The 12,851-nt window shown below is 34.9% G+C and overlaps 1 protein-coding gene across 1 annotated transcript; it reads right to left on the bottom strand.

Moving 5' to 3' along the window:
* Positions 1 to 276: 276 nt before the first annotated feature.
* Positions 277 to 2,035, bottom strand: LOC117908601 (NAC transcription factor 56). Its single transcript, XM_034822254.1, has 3 exons — positions 1,720 to 2,035; positions 1,300 to 1,607; positions 277 to 1,228 (listed from the first exon to the last, which is right to left on the bottom strand). The coding sequence occupies exons 1-3, from the start codon at positions 1,901 to 1,903 to the stop codon at positions 659 to 661; spliced, it is 1,062 nt and encodes a 353-aa protein (XP_034678145.1). The 5' UTR covers positions 1,904 to 2,035; the 3' UTR covers positions 277 to 658.
* Between the last annotated feature and the right edge of the window lie 10,816 nt (positions 2,036 to 12,851).

Raw genomic sequence — 12,851 nt, 5'->3', positions numbered from 1 at the left:
TTTTCAGCAAAAAAGGCAAAAAAGGGGTGATCCTACTTGATGTAAAGAACCAAAAAACCAGTCACCACTAAGCTGTTTTCAAGTTTAAAAGCATATGTTATATGTATACACATATGATTGAGTGAATAAGATCACAACCCTTGGCCTGATACCCAAGTTGTGATTGAGATCACAGACAATGAATTGGACAAGCCACAGCCATAATTTTCTTAAAATGAGAAGCAGCAATGGAGATTTTACAATACAGTTTATCTGTACAAGGGTTTTGGTGTTGTGTTCTAGAGCAAATTTTATTATATCATTCATCTTTTTTATTTTTCTACACCAAGAAGAACAAAATATGTATGTAAATACTGCTAAAAGACTATATATCCAAGGATGTCTATGGCCTCACCTGAAAATATTAGCAGCTAACTGTTACAGTACTCAGAAGAAACTTGAGGCCATTTATGGAGTCCCTAGCGCTCTTCCCTGACAATCAAAAACTCAAAATACACAAACCAACTACACTCTATATCTAACCAACTGTATCGATGATAATCGGAGTATATATATGCATAGAACATTGGCTAGCTGGTGATAGTCTACCTGGGATAATCTCTGATTTTGATTCAAATATTATGTATAGTTATGCTCACAATCCGTAACAGCAACCGAGCTAAGCATACCAATTCATGCCAGGGAGTTGAAAGGGTTGCCGGAAAACGCCTTCGCCAAGAGACCCCAGCATTGACTGTTGGTGCAATGAAGGAGTCTGCGGAAGCTGGCTGAGCAGAGTGGCGATGGAATTGTTCCCATCAGATGTTCTACCAATGTTTCCATCTGTGTTTTCGGCTTGGAACCTCTTTGTCGTGGAAGGACCGGCAGTATCATCATCGTTCCAGTATAGAGAAGGGAGCGTTCGCTTCAGAGGGAGGATGCTTGATGTTGTGGCTGTAACCAAGGAGAGGTGATCCGGCTTTGAGCTTGAGCAGGCGAGCTGAGAAATAGTGCCGGAACTGTTGATACCATCGCTGTTTATCATCCCTTCAAACAGGCTCTGCTCATTTTCTAGCAATGCACTGTAGTTTGGGACCTTTGGGAACTGCAGTTTCAGGCTTTGTTGCCCCATCGAGATCGAGCTCGGCACCGGCCCAAGCATGTCGTCCATGGAGTCATCCTTGTCAGGATCCAGCGTTCTATGCGTGTTGTTCTTCTTGTAGATTCGACATAGCACCCAATCATCAAGCTAACAAAGAAATTAAATTATATCAACAGATAAATCATCAACTTATCCGGATTATCAGATCAGAATAGTACCCGCAAAGAGTTCTTCTTGTTGCCCATATCGCATCCGGGAGGCTTTGTGTTAACCTTGTTGTCAGCAAGCCTGTACTCATGCATGATCCAATTGGTTTTGATCCCCTTTGGGGGCTTCCCTCCATAGAAAACCAGCGCCTTCTTCACACCCACCTTCTGAGTACCCCCAGAGGTCAACACCGGCTTGTCCGTCCCCGTCGCCTTCCAATAACCAGAAGTCGCCGCTCGATTAGGCCGAGCCCCGTTTGGGTACTTCCGGTCTCTAGGGCTGAAGAAGTACCATTCCTGTTCTCCAAAACTAGCCTTCGCTGAGAATTGATCAAATATCAGCATGACTTTCTTTCTAACCTTTTACATACAATTCATCATACATAATCACATAATCTTAATCATAATTAGCTGGGGTTTGATGTAAGTTACCAGGGAGTTCCCAGGGATCAAACTTATAGAGATCAACCTCTGCGATTATGGCGACCGGAAGAGGAGCAGATGAGGCCTTCTTCTTCAGATAGTGAACTACTAACTCTTCATCGGTGGGGTGAAAGCGGAACCCCGGTGGAAGCTGCGGCTGCGGCGAGCCCGAAGATGAATCGGTGCTCTCCATTGATCGATCCACCTCCACAACTGCTGAATTTCAAAAGTGTTTGTGTTTGGCTTCAGAGAAAATATTATTTCAATGGAGACAGCTCCAATATTACATAGAGGTTGGCAAGACCATCTTTTAAATGGGGGTATCATATGGAGAAGGACCGGTATGATATGGGCACTAGGAATTTAGTACATTGCTCATACAGATGGCCGCCCTTCATGTTGTTGCCCATATACCGCCACGTCGATATATGGAAGGGTAGATAGGTCATTTTACAAAATATTAAACCAAATGACCCTTATAGGTTTTGGTGAATTCGGAAAGGGACTTGCGATGATTAGTGAATGGAAGGAGCGGGCATATAAGTCCACCGGAAGTGATCGCGACCCGCAGGATGACGCGAACTCGAACTGGCACCGTTGATGGGGCGACACGTGTGATTCCGGAAGGCCGGAGGGGTTGACATGTGGTGGGAAATGTGTTGTGGTGGCCCACATTCCACACAAGGCAACAAAAGATGGAGTGATAAGCCATGGGGTGGGAACACACTTTACGTTTCAGATGTCATGCTTTTGTTATGGAAACACACAAGGGGAGAGAGAGGACCCCTCCTCCTCCTCCTCCTCCTCCTCCTCAACCTCCTCCACCAAAAGGGAGGGTCAAGGGCCATTGGTGTCATGGGTTCATCGGGCTCAATGGGTCATTGGCTCATGGGCTCGACCACCTTGGTCATGGGTGCATGCATAATCACTACTTTTTGGGTGAAATATGACCCAGTCACCAAGAGCCATTGGGTGTGGGCATGTCTCCTTAGGGAACCATGCTGGGGTGGTAGGTTCCTTTGCTGGGTGTACAATAGACCTACAGGCCCCACCAGGTGTCACCTCTTGTAGTCCATTTCTTATCATCAGGGGCTGACCCCCCATCTCCATAAACATCCAATCACATCCTACATGTTGCACCCCACCCTTCTCCCCTCTCACTTTCATTCACAATATTTCACTGCAATGCCCATCTTCAACTCACCTACCCTGCTGCTATTTGATATTAATTTCAGTTAATTTATCGCAACAACCCTATTATCTAATCCGTGATAATTAATTGCATCAACCCGATTAGACATTGATGTGGAGTAACCGAATCAACATGGGCCCCCTAAGTGCACATGACACGACCAACTTGTTTTTGAGAAAATGAGAGAGAGAGATCATATTGAGCACACACCATTAGGGTATGTACACATGAATGCATGCATGTTTACAAAACTCGTTCCAATCAATCCTCCCTCCATATATAATCCAGGTTTTAATCTGATTTTCCACCGAAAAGGGAGAAAAATCCTTTAAACTTACATATTATTTCATGTTGTTAGTCCGGGTTTTGTCACATAGTGAAATATTGTTTGTTTTTTCAAATTTTTTTCTGAAAGCAACTCGCATTCAAATTTTAAATTATTTATTTATTTACTTTTTAAGCAAAAAAAAAAAAAAAAAAAACAAATTATATCCTTATTTTATTTTTCCTTGGAGTGCCCTAGGCCCTCTTATATATGTTTTTTTCAAAGGTTGCCAATTTCACAATGCCCCCACCACCATACCTAAGGTGGAGTCCAAAGTAAGAACAAAAATAGAAACACGTCAAAATCGAATTAACATCAATGGTTCTGAATAATATTATTAAATTTCAATTTTATCATAATTCAAATGAAGAGAGAATATTCCACACAGTATATGAAGTCTTACATCCATTTCACACTCCAAAAATAAAGGCTTAATTATTACATCTTGATTGATACGTTCTCCCTCGATTAGTCTTAATTACACCGAAACACTCATGGAAAGGAAAAAAGGAAAAGCATAACAACAAATTTAATTTGATTAATAGTAGTGGAGATCATGGACTCAATCCTATGAATCTTTATGATTGTGAGATTTTTTCAGTGGTTGCCTCAATACCAAAACCAGTTACATTTCATAGAATGTGATTGTGGAGCTAGACAAGTTCTTAAGTTTAAGGAAGTGATGTGCATATGATGATCTCTTCTTCACTAAAATCCAAAGCCATTGGTGGCTAAGATGCTGCAAAGAATGGCCCAACAAGTTTGTTGTATGTTAAAAGATAGGATGCCAAAGGTAGAAATATTTTCCCATCGAGACTATCCTTGTGTCCACATTATCCAAAATGCAGCTGGAGAACAAGGCCTTCAGAACCCAGACATGACACCACCTTAACAGAGTCTTGCAAAGGCCTCGTGTAAGCCCTTTAGCCACCTTACCATATGGCCCTGTTTGATCTTTCTCATGCTGTTAACCCTAGCGAGCTCGGGTCGTCGATCGGCATGGTTTGGATATGCCATGTTCAGTGCCACAAGTGGGTGAAATTTTGATATGCTGAATCAATAGTTTTGTGGCTTGTGTTTATTCAACTGTGAGAATCATATCATCTATTGAGAGATGTGAGAGATATAGCTTTTGGGGGAGAACATGGGCGGCTAACATCGTTGTTACAGTGCATGTGGGCTTCCTAGATTTTTGAGTGGAAAGGGCTGGAATTAATAGCTCATCCAAGTACGGTATCAGTCAGTTTCTACCCCTCATGGTAAACCTAACTAGCTCTTTATCTATTTGAAGGGGAACGAAGTAACTATGCATGTGCTCATAGTACTGGTTGCTTGATCTTGTGATCTTTCCATGCTTAAGTCATGATAAAGTTAGTTTTCAAAAATGATGCTTTATAATATAAGCTTACACAAAAGCAAGTTTCTGATTATTTTCATTGATAGGACATTAGAAATAAATCATTTTTTGTGCATATATGAGGTGCCTTGATCAACATGTGATCAAAAACCCTAATCAATATGATATCCATACATGTGTTTTAAGGGACTCCATTCCCAACCCACAATAGAAAACAAGATTGACTCACTTTCAAATGCTAATTTGAGAATATTTGATCAGGGGTTCTGTTGTTGTTTTTGGTACTTCTATCCAAAAGAATGATGCTGTTAATTTACTTGCCATTTTTCATGACAACTCCCCTCTCTTTGAGTAAAATTTTGGTATGTCCCTAGGTATTTTAACACATATAGCTCTCTTATTTTGAATCATAGCTTGATTCATCTTCTTGTAATTCATCTTTCTTTTTCTTAATTTCATTCTTTGGTTTCGTTAGGGTTTTGATGCCAGACATGTTTACAAGACAAGACCGAGAATTGCGCCATTGGAAAGGCCTACTTCCCCTTCTCTAACAAATTTGGGCAAGCCAAAATTGCATGACCCTTACACATGTGATAGAGATGTCGCTAGTCAGTTGGATGTTATTATCCATACATGACACGAAATCATTGGTTTGGTATAATAGACCGAATTATGCACCCAAATACACGTGCAACGCCACTATTTCATGTGTGATGAAAACCCTAACCCTAGGACCATGACTCCTTCATTGTTGATTGTGTTGTCATCTGCTTTTGTAACCATCATTATCACCACAAAAAATAAAACAAGGCCATTAGGCTTGCGTTTCTAACATGACAATTAAGATACAAAAGCATGAATAGGTCTTTTCTCTTAACAAGATTCTTTGGCATATATATATATATATATATATATATCACATTCTAGTGGTCTTGATGATTTGGCTAACCAATTTTCCACACACCCATTCACAGGATCCCATTGCTGACATGGCGCGTGTGGAGAATTTGTCCATCTGGCTCTTCCTTACTTGGATGGCTGGTGACATGGATTTGTTTGTAATGGTTGCTTGTCATACATTTGGAATCTGGAAAGTGCTTATGCCTGCACTAAGAGTCGACTCATTAATGGTCAATGATATGTAGTTGATGTTAGTAATATCAAAACTTAATTTGTATGAGCCATCAGTAGTCTTCATGGTGATCCAATTAAGTTGAAATGCACATAAAGGGAATTCCCCATGTGGTTTTATTGGGGGAAAAAGGTACAAATTGGAACTTGCACGCTAAATTGATGTCATGGAGAATATGAGCAAAATTAACAACTATTGTCGAATGATGTTTATCTTAATGATTTGTTTTAAACATGTGTTTGTTGAATTAATTAAGCTCTTGTTTATCTCTAACTTGAACCATCTCCTAGTTTTTCAAATTCAACTATACTGTTTGCCATCTGTTGGACAAACTCTACTAGTCTTCTTTCATTTCTTTAACATCTATGCATGCAGAATGAGACTTCAGCTCATGCCCAAACAACCCCTAAAAGGTCAAACTTTGGGGGCCAATTTGTGGTGACCTTATAGAAGTTGTATTGTTATCATTTTAAGAAAAGATAAGCCTATGTTTCGTTGCCAAGAAAATGGGGCAAAACAGAAATCAAAGAAGATGAAAACGAAAAAAAAAAAAGAATTGGCAACTTACATTTTTCATTACAACCATGCACAAATTGGGTTTTGCCCCTAACCCTAGCTAAAGCTACGCAGCTTAAGTCATATATATACATGCAGCAAGGCAAGAGTCGTGAGCTCAAGCAAGCTAGTTATCAAACTAATTAGAATGGGGAACCTACTAGGGTTACAAATGAAAAATAAATTGAAGTATTGAAATCAGGAAAAGGCATTAATTAATTATTTCATTCCAAACAAATCAGCAATGCCCTTAGAGAGACTTTTTTTCTACTATTAGACTTCTAATCTTACTCCCAATAGTATGTTAAAATGATCGAATCAATTGATCATGGCTGTGGTTTTGCTGTCATACCCTAGAATGACAAAGGCCTGCACTGTATATCTTAATTAGTGAGCTTCACTTTCATATGGGAAAGCTACACATGAACAAATGAGATATGGGGTCGTACTCCCTCAATAAGTAGCCCTAAACAATTTAATCAAGGTTGTGTTTTGTGACCAGATTTTGCCGCTTGCCTTACACAGAATATGAGATAATGTGTTAGGGGTTGCTTTCACTAATAGCTGTGTTTAATCTAGTTTTAGTAACAATGTTGCAAATACAATCACTTGCCATTTTTTCTAGTGATGACAAAAGCTTAGCCCTTTCTCATCACCTTATCGAATAGCCTAGATGAAAAGCATTACTCCATTCATGGCCATTTGAGATCCTTCCAAGCTCTCCAATAAGATCTCTCCAACCCCATTACCATATATGTTATATTGGTGTGATCGTACTTAGTGCAAAAATGTACACGTGTGATCCATGAGCATGACATGGATCATATATATATCGTCGTAAATCAAATTACTATTCTAGTGGTAGGAAAATTAATAATCTCATCTTTATTTTCTATCCATTCGTTTATTTTTGACAAGATGTGTGCTAAGATTCTACATCTCAAAAGAATCGGACATGCCATGCTCAATGATGATGACTGAATTTAGGGTTCAACAAACCCTTCATTAGGACTTGAAAATTGGAATAGATATCAAAGAAAAATACAAATTTCCAGTGAGACAATGCATGGTTTCGTAGGTATACCTTTCCATGCATGGGAGCTTCAAATGGAAGCACCTAAAGAATGGTGTGTGGAGAGTTTTATTGAAACCTCAAAGTCATCGGTGCTTCCAAAATGGAACGCCTAAATTTAGGTCAAGAGATTGAAAAAGTCACACAGAGAACTGAAGATTTGGCTATTGTGCTGGGTTGCATAGATGAGAAAATTCATGGCTCAGGACAAAGCACATCCACCACTTTCATGGCATATGGACTCACCACATCAAGAAAGTGGTAAAGTGTTGTTGGGTTTTCCCATTTCATTTTCTCAGTGGCCCACTTGCTTTTGGGCTTAAAGCTAGGGCTCCATGTTTTTTTATTTTTTGGTGTTGATATTTTGGTGGGTGGGAGGAACAAAAGCCTTATTACCGGCCACCTTTTTCTGGTCTTCCTTGTGAGGAGAAAAAGGGTTCCCACTATAAGGGTCATCTCTTGTTTTATGCCAACACGAAGGAAAGGTGAAGGGCTCATCATGGTTCATGGCCCTCTCTTGTTCTTGGCAAAGGATATGTCTTCAAAACCAAAAGGAAAAGGCTACAATGATGGCCCCTTGCCACAAGAAATGTTTAAAACAAAAATAATTAATTTATTTTACTTTAATTAGATACTTTTAATTGTTACTGTACACGAATTTTTCAAAACATAGACATAACATTCTTGATGTTTTTTTTTTTTAAAACTAATGCTGTGACATGGTCATGTTGAACCAACTCAACTTCCAAAATCTCTCTCTCTCTCTCAATTCCCACCTTTATAATATTTTTTTAGAAACTTAACCTCTAAGTCATACACCCTTTTTAGTTAAATCTACTTCTATTAGCTTCTTTATAAATATGATGATATTTGTAAACATATAACTTTTGAGTTAACTTCCAAATATCCTCCTATTAGAACTAAGGAAGTTACCTTTTCTGTCATGACAATCTATTATTTTTTTTTAATTGTATTTTGTCTTAATGTTAAAGAATTTTTTGTTCCCAATTATTAGCACATCATCACTTAAAATCATACATTTCACAACAAATATTGATGCATTATTGGTATGTTTACTTGTAAATATTGTTTTTATAATTCCATTGGAATCTTTGATCACTTGTTTAAAAGCATTTTTATTCTCTATATTTGATCTATCAAAATTTAGTTTAATTTTTTCATTGATTAGGGGAATCATCAAATTCATTTTTCAACCACTTGAGGGATATTGAGCCTCCATTATGAACAAAAAAATTAGTTAAACTTTGTAATACGAGAAAGAGAGTTAGATGGTTTTTTTTGAACAATAATTGATTTATATGAATCCATATGTTCTGTACGATATTGATAATTTTTTTCTATGAGGTGGTTGAGAATTTTGCATTTTTGTACCGCATTCATTCAAGTCAAGATAAAATTTCATCCATAAAGTTAGAGCTAGACTTTCAAAATTTGACTTTGAGGTTTTTATCTCATGTTCACTTGGTCTACTTACTATTTTGCAATCATAAAGTACTAAATTTATTGTTCTTTGTTTTGTGAAAGAATTAGAGATTCCACCACGTATTTCATGTCCCAAGTGGAAGATGATGGTGAGAAAAGGAAGGTTTCTTGTAGCTATGGTTATCATTTTAAGGGAAGTTGGGTTTTAAGAAATTGTTATAAAAGTCAAATAATTGTTTTTCCTTCATCTGACTATAATGACTTGTCATTTTCACATAGATATTGTCTACTTAGGCCTAATGGGTCCTTATGACTTTATAATATATTCATATGATTAAGAGAGAGTCTTTACATTTAAGGAGACGAGAAGCAAAAGGTGATATGAAAAACCTTGCCCAAATTTTCTTTTCATTGTTAGATGCCAAGGAATGCAGCTTTAGACGTTAGATATTTGTTGCCAACCCCTCATACTTTCATTCCAATTTTCGAATGTCTTGGTTTAAGACTTCAATAAGTCCCATACTTATATCTACATTCCCCTAAGTAGTTGATGGGTTATGGTTGTCTTTCATCTTGTTGAACTCTTTTTCTTGATTAAGCTAACTTACACAAGTATTCATGGGATAGGTAGATCTTGGGTTATCATGAACTATTCATTCAAGTAACTTTGTCTGCCAATTCAAGATGTTCTTAGTTTGGTGTTGGTACTCCAATTGTTGTTGCTCTAATTGATGCTACAATTGTTAGAGTTGGTTGTAGATGGCAACATTCGCTACTTTCACATCCTTTGCATGAATTCATCATACGAAGATGTCATAGCAAAGAGATAGCTTTTATGTTACAACCAGACAAGAAAGGCCTAGGCTTCCCCATAGATAGCCAAGCAAAAATCCTAAAAATATGCTCTTTTTGGGTTCCCTTTTTTAGGTCAGGTAGTAACCATTCATCTCTTCATCACAGATTTTTCTTAGATGCCTCCTTGTCCGAACTATCATGTGATTCTTTCGGATGGCCTTGTCTTGGCCTAGTTTTTGAGAGTGAGTTGGGTTAAAACTTATTTCATTCATAAGTAGAGCCTTAGCTTTGTAGTTGTGGGAGGTCATAGCCTTCACCTAAGCTAGAGGTCATACTTTTTACCGCTTCACTTACCTTTAATATAGGTTCTTATTTAACCACAGTCAAGTGTAACTTTATCACCACTTTTGGGCTTGGAGATGTGTGGACTACAGCCAGTGGCCCAACAGCTCCTAAGTTGTCAGGAAAGGACATGAACTAGGTCCGCTGACTCAGTATCCACTAAGCATGCCTGGTCCAAGATGGCCCATCCTATGACCTTGATTTAACAGCACGGCCCAACCCAAATTAGATGACATCCACTCTGGGTCTGAGACTTATTAGGATAATCTAAAGTTATGTTTGATTCAAGAAAGTTTTCTAAGCTTATATCATATTTCCGGCAAGTTTTAGGGTATGTTTGGTTCCAAAAATATTAAGGAAAGAAAAAAATACAAAGAAAAATAGTTTTTTCATATTTGGATCAAGTGTGAAAAACATGAAAGAAAATAAAATATAATTAAAATGAGTTAAAAATGAATATATTTTAAAATTATTTAATCGAAAAAAATAAGTGAAATGAATTTAAAAAAACATATAAAAATAATTTATTGATTTTAAATCTATTTTTTTTTCATTTTTTTCTCTTTATTTTCCTTCCTTTGCATTTTCTCTCAAATATTTCAGAAATCAAATATAGCGTTAAGAGAAAAAAAATGTAAAAATAAATAAATTTGAATAATGTATAAAATTTTTCTCTTATCTAATTGCCAATGAAAAAGTCCAAGCAAAAAAGTTAAATTATTGAGTAATGCATTTTCCCAAGACCTTCCTCATCTTTATCTAAAAAAATGAGAAGGAAAATATTTTGACTGTTTCCTATCTTTTTCATATTTTTTATACATCAAGATATATATAAAAAAAATGTTATTTTATTTTCCTTAATTTTTTCCTAAATTGAGTGAAAAATGTAATTTTTAAGAATGTATGGATATACTATTCTACTTCCACTTTTTCTTAAAGACTAAAAAATTTTAATTTTAATTTATTTAATATTTTAAAATATTATTTTTAAAGTATGTTTCTATTCAAAGTATTTTTAATAAAAATATTTTCTCTAAAAATATTTTAGGAGAATTACCTATTTTTTAAATAAAAAAATACTATAAGTGATTTTTTTAACACTACGAATGATTTTATAGATTTTTAAAACTGTTTATTAAAATTTGTCAAACACCTAATATCTATTTGGTAAATGTTTTTTAAAACAATTCTAAAAAGTAGTTTTTGAAAAAGATTTTCTAATATTTGTAAATCAAAAGTCTGTTTGAAAACTTAATCTATTTTTAACCTTTTTAATATTTTAAAAATATTTTTTATATTTAGTATTTTATTTTTAATCATTCTATATTTACATAATTATTTCTTAAAACAGTTATTAGAAAACAAATAAAAATAACAAAAAAACACACTATATTTTTTATTCTTTAAGTGAAGAGAGACGAAAACAAGTGAAAATGTTTTTTGGTTATCAAATATATTTTTTATTTTAAAAAATAAGTGGATACTTATTATTATTTAATCATCGTTATCTATAATAATAATAAAAAAAAAGTAACAACAAATGTATCAATCGAAATCCCTGACTTGGTCCTCACCCCTCACTGATTTTAGGACTTTCAACTTCCTTCCGTCTTAAAAAGTTGTAGTTATCGCCCTCCCGTGGAGTGTGGAATGTGTTGACTGAAGATTGAAGGAAGGAAAACGAATTTTTTTTTGAAGTGTGCGAACCACTCTCTCGAGGCCTAAACTGTTTTTGAGTGACGGAAGCGCCTGCGTCACAGGCGAACTCAGTAGTGTACTGTTTCTATTTCTTCTCTTCCAACCGCCCATGTCCTACCTACTAATTTCTACTTTCCATTTCAGTACCAAGGACTATTCATTTTAGGAAACTTGCTACGAACCTTCATAAATATCGTCACATTATTCATGGGTTCAATTTATTTGTCACGGGGGAATAGAGATTCCATTTATTTTATATGATCCGGTCTAAAATTTTGTTCCAAAATGGAAAGCTAATAGTCAATTCTTATGAATATTCTTAACCAAACTTTTCAAAGGGGCTGCCGCTACTAAGATATAGTGCCCAAATACCTAAACTTTGTGCATGTATGTGATGATTGATATTTACTTGACAACAACTTCCTAATAAATTGTTTGGTCACATCGTTTCATTAATGCCACTTTTTTTATTCTTTTATTTGAGAAATGTGAAAATTTACGGGATGAACATAAGGTTTAATGAATAATCATGATGTATAAGTATTAAAATAGTCGGTCCATGTTAAAGACAGTTCTAAAACATATTATATAGTAAATTTGATAATTAAAAACTAATATAAAATAATAGAAAAATGAGTTTTGACTCACTGATTTAAAAAAATATAGAAAAAAAACCATAATATTTATAAATCAATTTCATCTTCATCAATTTAAAGATATTTTAAGATATGTGTGCATTTTCACAAATCAAATAATTGTTTTTTAAAATAACATTTTACTTATTAGGTTAATAACATGAATTAATAATTTTTATTTTTTTTATTATAAGAACTAATTTGAAATTAATAAAATAAGAAATTTTAAAAATTAAAATTACGATTAAAACAAAAAAGTCTTTAAAGGTGAAAATATGAAAATAAAATATTAACTATCACTTCATTAAATCACACTAGTAAAAAACATAGATTTGAAAAAGACTTTGAAATGCAATGGAAGTCAATATTTTATTTTTTAAAACTTTTAGGTTTTTTTTTTTTGTTTTAATTGTATTTTAATTTTTAATTTTTTTGGTTTTATCATTTGAGAACTCTAGAGAATTTTTTTCAAATGATTTGTATATCATATTATATATATATATATATATATATATATATATATATATATATATATATATATAAAATTTATAATATATTTATTTGTAAGATATTGTTATCAAATTAAAATGATAAA

The sequence above is a fragment of the Vitis riparia genome, chromosome 19 (assembly GCF_004353265.1).
Source record: "Vitis riparia cultivar Riparia Gloire de Montpellier isolate 1030 chromosome 19, EGFV_Vit.rip_1.0, whole genome shotgun sequence".
NCBI lineage: Eukaryota > Viridiplantae > Streptophyta > Magnoliopsida > Vitales > Vitaceae > Vitis > Vitis riparia.
Note: the sequence above shows the minus strand (reverse complement) of the source record. Positions and strands in the feature narration are given on the sequence as shown.